The following is a 13,893-nucleotide window of genomic DNA, read 5'->3' as shown; positions in this document are numbered from 1 at the left end:
TGCTATTTCATGGAAATAATTAATATTACGAATCATCAAGAAAATTAAGTTTTTACTAAAGCCGTCTATATTTTTTAAGTTGTCTCTGTCACGTGGACGAGATTTCATGCTTGTTGCTATCGGCTTTTATTCGATAATATATTATCATTGCTGTTATAAAATTTGTTCAGCATTAACAATTTTTTATTTATTCTTAACATTAATTAATTAATGTTCATGTAAATGATTTATTCATATTGCGGGATATACTCGAGTAATGGTATATAGATTAGTAATGAATTTGTCAATGTTAATAATTGTACTTTAACTAATTAGGACGTACAGAAAGCGCCCGAAGAAAAGATCAAAAAGAAGATTGTGAAGAAGGCGAAAAAGGAGCCGAAAGATGCATCCAAGAATATAATGCGTGAAGTGAAAATCCGAAAGTTATGTCTAAATATTTGTGTAGGCGAATCTGGTGATCGTCTGACTCGTGCTGCCAAGGTATTTTTGATTAGCATGTTTTGATCAAAATGTTTTAAACAGTTTAATTTTCAGAATTAAAATAATTATAGGTTTTGGAACAACTAACCGGCCAGCAACCAGTATTTTCCAAAGCTCGTTACACGGTACGTTCATTTGGTATCCGTCGTAATGAAAAAATATCTGTGCACTGTACTGTACGTGGTGCCAAAGCCGAGGAGATTCTGGAACGAGGTCTAAAGGTGAATTAAATAATATATCTTTATGTACACACGAAAAAAAAAACAGTATCAAACATTAGTACCAAAAATTTTATTTCTTAATGTATTTGATTATCTTCAATTTTAGTAAAATATATTTTTATTGCAATATAATAATAGTTTAAAGAGTATAATTTTTTTATAATAATAGTAAAAAAATTTTAATTCTTGGATATTTTTGATATTTGTTTTTTTCAACTATCTTATAAAGATTATTAAATAATTAGAATATTTTTTTATGAAACTACAAAATTTTATTTTAACAAATTTTATCTGTTTAACTTATATAATTTTAATATTTAACATTTGAAAATAAAGATATTTTTGAACAAGAATGTTCTTTTTTCTGTATATAATTTGTGACTATAATCCTAATGTGTCATTTTTTTTTACAGGTACGCGAATATGAGCTAAGGAAAGAAAACTTCTCTTGCACTGGAAACTTTGGTTTTGGCATTCAAGAGCACATTGACTTGGGAATCAAATACGATCCCAGTATCGGTATCTATGGTTTAGACTTCTACGTTGTACTTGGACGTCCAGGTTAGTAATACATGCATTAATTTTAATTATATACGGATTATCACGAAATATGTATAATAGATTATTTTTGTGATAGTATTTATATATTTAAATGTGTTAGAGAGTTTCATATTTGTAATCATGTTTATTTCATTTTACTGGATGTGTTGATTGAGATTACACTTTGATTAAATCTTAAAATATTTATTTGTTCATGTAAATAAAGTAAAAAAAATGAGAAATGAAAGTTCATACTTTACAAATGTATATACACGTATTATATTAAATATGTATTTAATTTGTAGGATTTAACGTAGCACACAGAAGAAGAAAGACTGGTAAGGTTGGTTTTCAACACCGTCTTACCAAAGAAGATGCCATGAAATGGTTCCAGCAAAAATACGATGGTATCATTATAGCTGGAAAAAAGTAACATCAATTGTAATATACATACTTTTCTCATTAAAAGAATTTTAACAGGAATTGTTTATCATTTAATGACATGCCTCACATGTAATAAACTCTGCATCATAATTTTTTGTACAGTTTTATGCCTGAAATCATGTACTTATTTTTATTTAAAAACGATTCAATTTAGAAAACCCGCAGGTATGATTTAGGTGAGTGGTTGTCTAAATTGTTTCTTTTTCAACATGTAGAAAGGCTTATAATAAATTAATTTGCTATTAGTGAAAGGAAGCATTGTTGTAATAAAAAGTATTTAAAACGTCAAGCTACAATTTCCAACATTTATTTTTATGGCGTGTATTAGAGAACTTCTAATAATAAAAAAAATCACATCAAGACTGAAAAAAAATTCTTAAATTTCTAAAAAGTTCTGTTTGTTGAAAAATGTCCAGTTTTTTAAATTTTTTTTAGAATTCTATTAACTGTGCATACCATCAAATGTCCCAAGATTCTTCCATGATAAAAAGACTATTGGAAGAAACATGATTCATCACGTCAACCTCGTGACGCGATCTTCTTCTACTGGTGCTAGCGACTTGAACATTTGCATTTCCATCGAGGAGGAAACTCCTTGTTCACTGACCAATTCCTCTTCGCTCGTCCATTTGTTCGCTGACGTAGAATTTGTTGGAATCGTACTTCCGATCGCAATGTCGACGTCTGACGCATTCTGGCACGTCTGTATCACCGACGAGACGCGTCTTTCGAAAGGTGCGTTGTTTCTCCTTTTGCTCCCATCAATTACCTGCGACGATCAACAGAATAATTCGCGAATAAGTTGAAAATGGATCAAATCGAATCGTGTAAGCGTTAAATGAAATGGAATCACTTAATTTAAGTTTTGATTATTTCCACTGTTAATATAATAATAATCTTCCGTGCTTTGACCAATTTATCTCAATTTACATATTTATTAAGTTGGTAAAAAGGTCATGTTCCTCCTCTATATAAATGAAAAACATTTTTTCATACAAAGTAAAAATTTTCATTTAAGTACATAAAAAACAAAACAATTTTTTTACCGACCTAATATTATAGTAAATTTTTTTAATAATGATTTTTTCTCAAAGTTTCTGTCTATGTTTGTCTTCACAGTTCTTCATACACGTGGAATTAGAACAATACAAGAATAAATTATGTAAGAGAATCGTGTAATCAGTCTTGCGCTTAGATAACTTAAAATTTATTTAGATACAAATAAGATAAATTACGTATAAATGTATCTTAGGTAAGATAAAGATGATTTAATTTTTTTTATCTAGATAAAAGATAAAAAATTTCATAGATTTATCTAGATAATTTTCAAGTAATATCGTTGAGCAAAAACCAATTTAGAATATGAAATATGTTTTTATATTTTTATTTCTAAAATAATGTTTTTAAAAATAAAAATTCTTCAACTAATACTAAGAACAAATATTTCTCATTTTTAATTATTAGGCAAATAAAAATCAAAATTAAAAATAGAAAAAAAATATAAATATAAATCACATGTGATAACTGACAAATTTTTTTTTTTAAGTTTTCGAATTTATAGTTTTGGGCAAATTTTTATATTGCACTACTGTTAATCTGAATTGCGTTTCGATATATATTGCCAGTAAAAATCTATAGTTAGCATTACGTATCTATAGATTTTCAGTACGGCAATAAATTTTGCAATCTTGAAAAAATTTGTTAGGATAAATGGTAACTTGGAGCTAAAGACTATTGTCTAATTAATTAGCTAATTAATGTGATATGGTTCATTCTTATGATATTTATTTTATATGGAAAAGAAATAAAATTTTGGTAGTAATAAATATAAAACCAGATACAATAACATGTGAGATCAGCCAACTTCCATATCATGCTGAGAAAACCAGTTCTCGTCCGATCACTGAAGTTAAGCAGCATTGAGCACGGTTAGTACTTGGATGGGTGACCGCTTGGGAACACCGTGTGATGTTGGCCTCATTTTTTTTTTTTTTTTTTAGGCAAGCAGATATATAAACATTTACAATTCCTTCTTTTTCTTTTAGAAAATAATGAGAAAAAATTTTTATTTTTAATTCAAAAAATCCATTTTTGAAATATAATTTTCTTATCTTATATTTAATATATTAAAAACTTTTCTGGGTACATAAAAAATATTCAGGATTAGTCAAGTTAATACTTAATATTTTTTAAATTAAAATTAATGATTTATAAAATAACTTTTGGCCCGATCAACGCTTCATTTTCGTTATTTGCATTATCTCAGATAATTTAAAAACATAATATTTTTTTATCTAAGATAAAGATAAAAATAACAATACAGTATAATAATCTAGATAAAGATAAGATAAAGCTATTTTTTTATTGAGTTCATTATCTAAATAATTTTATATAGATAACGGCAAGCCCTGCCTGTAATTTATTCTTTGTATTGAAGAAGGTATAAAGATGAAATGCAAAAACTAAAACGAAGAATAATAACGAAGAAAAACATAGCTTCCTAAACAATAGCAAATTTAGTCCTGTTTGTCTTCATTAATTATTCTTAAATTTAAAATAAAATATATTAATTTCTTTCTGCAATTGAGATGCAAAATAGAATTTTTGCAATTGAGAAGTAATACATGTAACATTGTTACCGCTACAGTTTTTTTTTTTTTTTTTTTTGACAGCGGCATTAACTTTTTTTCGTTTCATTGTGAGTTTTTTAAGTTTTTCCCTTTAACTTTTTTGTGTAACTTTTTAAGTAATGAGTAACAGGATAACGAGCTATTTTTAAAAAGTAACTTTTCCTATTTTCTTTTCTATTTCACATTTTTCATGTTCAATTAACTATCAGCGTACCTGGTGTGGCGAGCTCGGATTCTGATTCCTCGGCTGACCAAAGCCGCTGAATTGTCTCTGAAACTGCTTTTGCGAACTGTTAAGGAAACCTCGGTCGTAGATCACACTGATCATGCTGGACTTGACGTCGCTGTGCGGAAATAGCAGTCGCCAGACAAAGTTCTTAATGGCGATGCGAAAGTCCTTAAGATGATAGGCATAAAGAAATGGATTGCCGACCGAGTTGATGTGCGAGAGGACGATACAGAAATTTATAATAAAGTCGTTTATCTCGCACTGCGGACAGAAGGCTATCACGCAGTTCATCGTATGCAACGGAAACCAGCAGACGACGAAGAAGACGACGATGCTGGAAAGATTCTGCATGGCCTTGATCTCCCGTTTACGCGCCGCGCCAAGACCATTCAGTATCCCCGTCGTCTGATGGTGGTTACCATCCAAGCCGAAATGGCGAACGATACTGCCACCCCCTGGATCACTGGGATTCATTGTGACGATTTGCTGTACCTACACAGAAAAAAAATTAGTATCAAATCAACAATTCATTGTTGGAAGAATTTATAATTTTAAACAGACATAATTTACTTACATGGAGAAAACTTTCCTCTTTGTGTAAGCAAATTATGTCTGTTTAAGATTATAAATTCTTCCAAGATTTTATATTCTTGCTTACATGAAACAATGAATTATTAATTTGATACTAATTTTTTTTTATGTATAATCCGTTATGTCATGCCTGTTACAATCTTTGTTTTTCTATTTTTCGCATTTTTTATGCATCACTCGGGGTTACGTCATTAACATCTTGGGGCCCGTATTCGCAAATCACTTTTATCGATAATAAAGTCTTTTAAAACTTTTTTCGTACTGACTGACCTGTTTTACAATTACGCGGTATATGTGGGCGTAAAAAGCCGCGATCAGCAGGGCAGGGAAGATAATCGTGGCGAAGTATAGGAATACGAGATAGTCATAGTCCATGATAGTCCTGAAAATGCACTTGTGATTGTCCATCTTGCCGGCGTTCCATCCCAAGAGTGGTAAGAAGCCAAACAGAGTGCCCGCTATCCAACACACGCATATTATACCTAGAAATCGATTGTTTTCTTTCCATTAATTCATATCCTTTGACCGCCAACTATCTAAATAAGGTTGCCTAAGTCGTATCACACCTTTAAAAGTATTAAATTTATGAATTACAATAATTAAAAATATAAGGAATTATTAATTTTTTAATGAGTAATTATTAATAATTTATCAAAGAATTTGTTTAATATTCATAAACAAACTGTTAGCAAATTGTTGCCAAGTTGGTATCAAACATTCATTTAACAATATATTGCAAAAAGTGCCAGGCAAGGCTTATAAATTAATTTGTTATTTGTGGAAGGTTAAATATTGTAATAATAAATACCTGAAAAACATCAAATTACAATTCCCAACTTTTATTTACATATATATAAATCAGTACATTGGAAATTCCCATTTTATCACTATTTTAATGTGATAAAAAGTAACTCAAGTGATACGCATTCGACAACTTTCCTATCTACCCTCGAATAGCTCGTAATACGACTGGACAGTTTTTTATCGATTCATTTATAAAAAAGCGGCGTTTCATGAGAAATGCACATCAAGTGTAATATAATGCAGTAACTGTAGACATTTCGGAATAGAGGAGACCGGGGTTAAAAGTAACACTGCTAAGTTGTAACATTCATATAAAAAAGAGTTATGAGCAAGATGTAAAAGCGTAAAAAAATAAAAGTTTGTTATGGCAGTTATTACGAATCTTCTTTTTTTATATTTTTATCTTGTTCGTAACATTTTTTTTTTTTTATATAAATGTTACAACGTATCCCTCTGTTACTTTTAATCATAGTCTTCCCTACTTCGAGAACTTTACGTGATCACTCAGTCTCACCTATGGCAGTTTTGGTGTGTACGATGCGCGAGTATTCCATGGGATGCAGTATCGCCCAGTAACGATCAATGGATACCGCCACTAAGCAGAAGATACTGATGGTGAACAGGACCATGAGGACCGATATGGTGAATAGGCAGGCGTGCAGATTCGTCGGCAGGCCTATGCTCGCGAGAATCGCCGACGGGATTGCGAACAGTCCGACCAGCAGATCAGCCGCAGCCAACGAGACGATGTAGTAGTTGGTGAGTCTACGTAGCTTTCGCTCCTTGATGAAGACGATAATCACAAGACTGTTGCCGAAGACTGCACAGATCGCGATCAGGCTCTCGCAGATGGTGTACGGCACGTTCAGTTCCGCGCCCACGGACGACGTGTTCGTCGGCCCGGTGTGGGCCAAGTGGTCGACCGGCAGTGGATGGGTCGTGTCCGATGGAAGTCCCATCGTGACGACTATCGAGATACCGGCAGTCCTATTGGTATCGTCGGGATCGCGAGACGATTGCATAGCGCGCTATCCTCATTGTCCCTTCGAGGCATTTCAAGGAGTTATACCGCGGTATTGGATCGATCGGGACAATCGTGACGTTGAGATACTTTTCAGCGATACAAGCGGTAACTATTGTTTCTTCAGTCCGGTATCTCTTAAATCTTTAGCGATTATTAATATCTTCCGTAAACATTTAGCGCGCGGCGCGACGTTTCAGACGGAAGCACGGGCGAACGCATTGATGCGTATTCGTACCAAAAGAGAAAATTTCAAAATAAATTTTTACACTTCTCTATTTTTATGAATTTCTGGATTCTTACGTTCTATTCTCGCTAGCGTCGCGAATTAAATTCATTCGTTTATCGAAAATCTCTCTCGTGAGATATTGGAAACGAAGATCAACACTTGTCATTCGCGGACTCGCTCTCCGAATTGTTCTTCAACTGATTATCAGGCTTATCTGTCGGGTAAAAGATTTGTTAAAACAATTCACTAATTCAACAAATCTATAGCTGTAATAACGGACAATCAATTTTTCTATGTTAAATTAGCAAAATTCTACTAGAGGAAATGTCACTAATACTGGCATATACCACTTTATTTATTTTTGGCTAATAAAAAATAAAAATAAAACTTTATAAATATGATTATTAATTAGAAAACTTCTCTTTTATTAGACGGTGTTGCAGTTTTTATAATACTGTATTTTGTAATAAATAATGTTTTCGCAACATTTAACCCAAAGAGCGTCTGAGAAATTGGGCTTCAAAGCTGTTACAGTAATAACAGAATTTAGACACGGCACTGTAGGTGGGAAGGATTTAAATAAAAAATTAATTAATAAACTAAGTAAAAAAACATATTTTTATGTATTAAACAAAAAATTTATAAAAGGCTGGAATTGATCCTTCTACTTTATACTTTATTTTTTTACACTTTATTAGTGTATACGTGGATCTGTCGCATTCAATTACATTATCATTCTTACTTTAAAGTATTAAAGAAAATGTGAAAAAATTTATGAAACAATATTGTTAATATTGTTGAATATTTTGTAATTATTGTCTATTCTCATAGAAAGATGTATCGCTTTACACTACATTTTATATTCCAATCATATTATGAGGAAAGAGAAAAATATAAGCAAAATAGTTTCAGAAAGCTATAAACATGTAAAATGATCTAATATTATCAATAATATACTCCCTGTTGCTCAAATTATTTATTTGCAAGAGAAAATTGTGAAAATTTTATTTTTGCTTTTCAAAAATTCGTTTTTAGCAAATTTTATATAGAAAAAAAACTGTGAATGTATGAATTATGGGTTTTTATTTTTTTAATTATCTAAGCAGACCATCAGTATTAATTAACAGTTTTTAATTGACTATTATTAAAACAGTACGACATTTAGTTTCCGAGAAACAAGGGAGTGTCACTTTAGGAGGACTATGTCAGTATTAACGACTTTCTTCAATTGAATTCTATTGAATAAAATTAGTAATATAATCATATTTGTAATAATATTTGTTAGTAGTACAACTTTCTGCGAAAATCAATTAAATATACGGATTACAATTTTTAATAAAATATACGCTAATGTGGTGCATATTTTCATTGGTGTAATAAAGAAAACTTGTTACCTTAGCAAAGAGTCAATTGCTCTAATAATTTATCCATTTGCTTTCAAGTTTCTTTATTGAACTATATCAAACTTCTCTTATGGAAATACTATTGGACTTGCGGAAAAACTAATTGGAAATTATTGGAAAACTATTCGCATTCAATAATTTCCACTATTGAAAATTATTAGAAAACTATTCACATTCAATAGTTTCCAATAATTTTTCCGCGAGTTCAATAGTATTTTTCCATAAGGACTCCTTTTAATTATAAATGTTGAACAAGTTATAGCTTTGCTGAATCATCCAATCTATTTTTTTCCATGAAGAATATCTTTGTTTCAATATGAAACTTACATAACGTCTCCGTCTGTTCACGTTCGGTTCGTATTCGATCTTTTCTTCTTTCACGAACAGTCGATCCAATTATTTGCGGCTCCTCAATTCTGTTTTACAATTACTTTTTTCCCGATCTTACGCGCAAAAGACTTCGCTTCCGTTTGTTCGAAAGGACGAGCGAGCGAAGAAACTATCGATTGGTCAGTTGCTCACTCTCGATTGTCGCCGCGATAATCATGATATATTAGTCGCATTTTTCATTTATTATTCATTACGGAATTACCGAATTACGTGAGCACCTAAAATAACGCGATATTCAATAGAGTCTATATATGTTTGTGTCACGCGATTTTCGCATCGTCACGAAACGATCGAAGTAGCGAAGTAGCCGGCTTTACTTCGCGCTTTGAGTTCGTGCTTCACATTCACGTTATCGCCGTTATCCATACCGAATACCGATATTGATTGATTCATTTTCTGATGACCCCGAACCAGGGAACGAAGAAACACTGGGCGTTCACTATCGTGATTTGGTATCAAACAAAAGGAGCCAATTGATTTCGCTTACTGATTTCGATGTTTAATTAATAATTGCTGATTTCACTTCTCGTTACACGCTTCATCCTCGTTATAAACATTCTCATATATCATCGAATGGATGGAAAAAGTCGCATGAAGAGTTCGAGGTCGCTACGACGAGAGAGAAAGAAAGCGATTTACGGTAAATCTTCAATTATTATAAGCTATATTATAAAATTACAGGATTTTAATTATTTCTCTTAATTATCCGGATTATAATTATATTTAATATAGGCATAAATGACGTGCGCGAAACGGGGGGGGGGTGTGTCTTTTCTCCGCAACGCGCGACGTAACGTACATCGGGGTGTCGAGGCCAAAGCACATGGATCGAGCGAATGCAGCCACCTTCTCAACCCCGTGACGTATAACTGAGCTGCTCCTCGTGATAGTAGGATAGGCATCCTCGTAATAACGAAGGTGGAGGTAAATCCCACTTCGCACTCTTCTTTCCGTCTCGGAAAGTTGAAGCACTAAGTCAACTCTTATGGAAAAATATTGGATTCGCACGGAAAAAAATAGATTGAGTGATTTAACGAAGCTATAGCTTAATTATTGCTGCGCGAGTTCAACATCTGTAATTAAGGAGATTTGATAATTCAACAAAGAAACTGTTTGAAAGCAATGAATTAATTGTTATAGATTAAAGCAACTAATTCTTTGCTGTAATGAAAATTGCTAATGTAACTGGTATGTTCTTAAAATTTTTTAAATTCAAAATAATAAAATTGACAAATGAGAATCAGGTGCAGTTATTGAGACGTAAATAAAGTATATTCAGTTCTTTATTTAAAGAACGAGTTGCAAATTTATTTCAAACGTTTCAACTCCTCTTTGAGCCATCTTCAGTAAATTCGTCGTTACGGATATAAAACGCTTAATTTCTTGGGTTCTGTGTGAAAGTCAATGCTCGTGTCACGAAGGCAAATGTACTTTGATTGATAGGTCAAGTAAAAGACAGAAAAAATGTTCACAAGCAACCAAAAAAATACATGTAAGCTGAAACCGTGTACAATATAGTTCATAAGATAAAATAAACAAGATAATCCGCACTTTACGGAAAAAAAAGATTTGTTAAAACAATTTAAAATTTCACTAATTCAGCAAATCTATATAGTCGTAATATACAGGTAGCCAGTTTCTTAAGTTATAGTAGCAAAGTTTTATAGCTGAATAGAATTATAACTAATTGTATTTGTTAAAATAGCACGGCAAAGTACGTTAAAACAGCGAGATAACTTTGTGCAAAAATCAATCAAATATATGTTTAATTATTAGACTATTCTTTTTAATATATTTGATTGTGATGTTCGTAGCAAGTTGTCTGAATGTATTAACAAATTTTCTGTATTATTATAATAAATGATTAATTATAATCGCTAATTTTATTCAGTTGTAAAACTTTGCTACTGTAATATAGGAAACTGTCCGTATCCTAGCAAGAAATGATAATGGAATCGACGTCGATTAGATGTCCATTCCATTATCACTTCTGATTGGGATATTACGGCCATAAATCTGTTTAATCAGTGAAATTCTTTGCTGTTTCAACAAATCTTTTCTTTCCGTGTGCAAAAGAACTATTTTAGAACTGATAGTGTACAATCTTGGATTCGAATGCTTTTCCAATAATTTCCAATAGTTCTTTCGCGTGCCTAATAGTACTTTCCATAAGCGGAAAGGGCTCGGTTCCATCGCGTTCAATTCAATCGCGCATCGATGTCACGACGAACCGTGACAGATGCAAATTGGATGCGGTGAAGACGCCTCGTATTTACGCATCGCTTAAGCGCGATACATCATCACACAGTTGCTTTCATGTGCTAGACATATTTGACTTCGTCTGCTTCACCGTCAATATCGCAAGCTTACCGTTCGCGACGGTGGATGTATTCGTGTCACGCGCGCTCTTCCCAGCTCTTCCGCACACTTCTCTCTTTGTTCATCTTCTCATGCGTCGTAATTGTTTCGTTCTTAAATGCAATCGAGCGTAAAGAGTCTGGACCCACTCTATCGCGGCAATTTAGTCCTCGAAGTTCGAAGTCGTGATTTATACAATTTTTGTGATCCTGCGAACATCACTGCACACACATGCGTACACGCACACACAACACATGTTGGGCAATTAAATGATCTAATCTCGCGTCCCAGGAATAAAAAATCGTAATAAGATCAAAACGTAATAATATCAAGAGAAAATCATTTTAGGAAAAATCATTACGATTCCACTCGATATAGTTTTAACAATGATAATGTTGTGATGAATTCTCGATATGACGATAAAAATCACTTTAAAATTATTGACATATCAAGAATTCATCATGAAATCATTATAAAAAAACATATCGAATGAGATCACAACGAATTTTCCTAAAATTTCTATATTTAATGTTATCTTGAACTTATTATGATTTTGTGTTCTACCTGGTTCTGTCGGTCTTGTTGCTTTAATACGATGGTTGCGTTCATTGGTATCTATGTAATTCAGCCGATCACATCCGATACTAAACATGTGGCGGGAAACATAGCAGGAAAGAGTGGGACGTAATCAGTCATCCGTTCATTTACATAATTATATCTTCAAGTGTCATGTTGCGAGAAAAACGTGGACTTCTGCACCGATAATGGTCTGCTAATAGGATACAATCAGCACAATGTAGCCTACGAAATATTTTCTAGTCGACACAACTTGTAACTGCTGTGTCATTTGGGAATAATACTTTGTATAAGAAATAGTTCTTGATACTTATATCATAATTACTGAAACCTTTTATTTAATATAAATTATATAAATATTCTATTATCGTTATTTATGAAAAAGGACAAAATTGTAACTACAACATCGTAGCAATTTTCACGTTGTGTAAGATGATATTAGAACTTATAGCTGTATGGTAAACGCATAACAGTGTCGACTAGGGTCATAATTTAATGCAGGCTATTATTATCGCGTGCAATTGCAGCTTATGCAGAAGCGTGACAGTGTTAACAATAGGAAGGAATATTAATGGAGGAGAAGTCTAAAGAAATAAGGCACTTGAAGAAAATTAACTTTTCGTCTGATTGTGTGCTTCAGTATTTCTTATCGCAGACGTCATTTTGATGTGTTCGGCTTGTAGCGCTATTCTTCTAGCGTGATATTCTTTTCAATGTAAATTAATTATTAAGAAAATATAAAAATTAAAAATAATGCGCTACATTTTCCGATCGCCGAAAATATATGTACAAAAAGAATCACAGATAAAATAGGTAAGTGTTTTTCAGCAAAGCTACAGCGTGAGTTACACACTGTAATTGAGGAAATTTGATAGTTTAACAAAGAAATTATGTCTCAAAGTAATTAGTAGACTTAATGACCAAATTCTTTGCTACAATGAAAATTATTAAAATGTAACAAATTTTTCTGTAACAAATGTATCTTAGTATGCTCTGTTAACTATTTTAATCTAAACATTTGATCAATTTTCACAAAAAGTTATCTTGTTTTATGAACAAATTTATTGTGCTCTTGTAACGAATATGATTAGTTTAATAATACACGATACTCACTAGTATCAAATATTAACTCTCTCCCCCCTGAAAAAACTGTAAAAAATTTACAATTTTTTGATTATAATTATAATAATTACAATTTTGTTTGATTATAGCTGTGTTACGACCGAAAGTAACGGCGCGCAGTTTGTGTTCAATTTGAGAAAATATATAAAATCACACGAGTAAATACAAAAGCACCAAGATCCAACTACGACCCTGGAAGGCGTTCTTGTTTAGATTTGCATGTTACATGAACGGTCAAATATCTTTCTACTTTATGATTAGTTATATTCGGTAATTTTATTCAGCTATAAAACTTTAACATAGAAAATTGATTGTCCGTATAATAACCGCGAGATTATTCTTGTATAAAAATTAAATGTGTGGGTAATAAGTGAATCATTAGAAAAATTTTGAGATATTTATCACCACAATTAAAGATATTTTTAAAATAACTATTTTACATTTTTTCCATATATTATCCCTGATATTCTACAAAATTTTTTTAGTGATTTATATACAGTAAATGATCGACATTTAATGATAAGGAAGATTGAAGCACAATTAAACAAAAAGTTTTTATTTTTTAAGTGCCTCACTTTTTTTTAGGTTTGTCTTTTGTTATTATCTTCTTGTTAACAGTGTCGCGCTTCTGCATGATTGCGCAATCATTATGTGTGTTAATGAGAGATTCTTTGCTGCAAATGCTAGAAGTTGATAATTTTGCAGCAAAGAATCTCTCAATTCTAGAATAATGTTTTAATTGGTAGATACTCATGTAGATAACTAACTTCATTTTTTTTCCATGTTATATTATACTTTCAATTAAATATGAGTTAATTAAGTTTAAGTTAATTAAGTTAATTAATCTATTAT

At 31.8% G+C, this 13,893-nt stretch overlaps 2 protein-coding genes and 1 non-coding gene across 6 annotated transcripts; 2 read left to right on the top strand and 1 right to left on the bottom strand.

Moving 5' to 3' along the window:
• Positions 1 to 63: 63 nt before the first annotated feature.
• On the top strand, positions 64 to 1,727 carry LOC105201198 (60S ribosomal protein L11). The gene is made up of 4 exons (XM_011169135.3): positions 64 to 483; positions 555 to 704; positions 1,118 to 1,265; positions 1,550 to 1,727. Exons 1-4 carry the CDS (start codon positions 403 to 405, stop codon positions 1,675 to 1,677), a joined length of 507 nt encoding a protein of 168 aa, XP_011167437.2. The 5' UTR covers positions 64 to 402; the 3' UTR covers positions 1,678 to 1,727.
• Positions 1,728 to 1,865: 138 nt separating this feature from the next.
• Positions 1,866 to 12,988, bottom strand: LOC105201199 (adenosine receptor A2b). Of its 4 annotated transcripts, none has more exons than XM_011169136.3 (6): positions 11,908 to 12,988; positions 11,356 to 11,617; positions 6,457 to 7,406; positions 5,409 to 5,620; positions 4,533 to 5,039; positions 1,866 to 2,457 (listed from the first exon to the last, which is right to left on the bottom strand). In XM_011169136.3, the coding sequence occupies exons 3-6, from the start codon at positions 6,962 to 6,964 to the stop codon at positions 2,203 to 2,205; spliced, it is 1,482 nt and encodes a 493-aa protein (XP_011167438.2). In that variant the 5' UTR covers positions 6,965 to 7,406; positions 11,356 to 11,617; positions 11,908 to 12,988; the 3' UTR covers positions 1,866 to 2,202. The 4 variants fall into 4 exon arrangements, with proteins under 4 accessions (XP_011167438.2, XP_039305030.1, XP_011167439.2 ...); XM_039449096.1 differs by having other exon boundaries at positions 11,356 to 11,564; XM_011169137.3 differs by lacking the exon at positions 11,908 to 12,988 and having other exon boundaries at positions 8,923 to 11,822.
• On the top strand, positions 3,547 to 3,665 carry LOC113003463. Its single transcript, XR_003268495.1, has one exon. It is a non-coding gene; the product is annotated as a 5S ribosomal RNA (ribosomal RNA).
• Positions 12,989 to 13,893: the final 905 nt, after the last annotated feature.

Source organism: Solenopsis invicta, chromosome 1, assembly GCF_016802725.1.
Source record: "Solenopsis invicta isolate M01_SB chromosome 1, UNIL_Sinv_3.0, whole genome shotgun sequence".
In the NCBI taxonomy this organism is placed as follows: Eukaryota; Metazoa; Arthropoda; class Insecta; order Hymenoptera; family Formicidae; genus Solenopsis; species Solenopsis invicta.
This window is presented reverse-complemented; position numbering and strand designations above follow the sequence as displayed.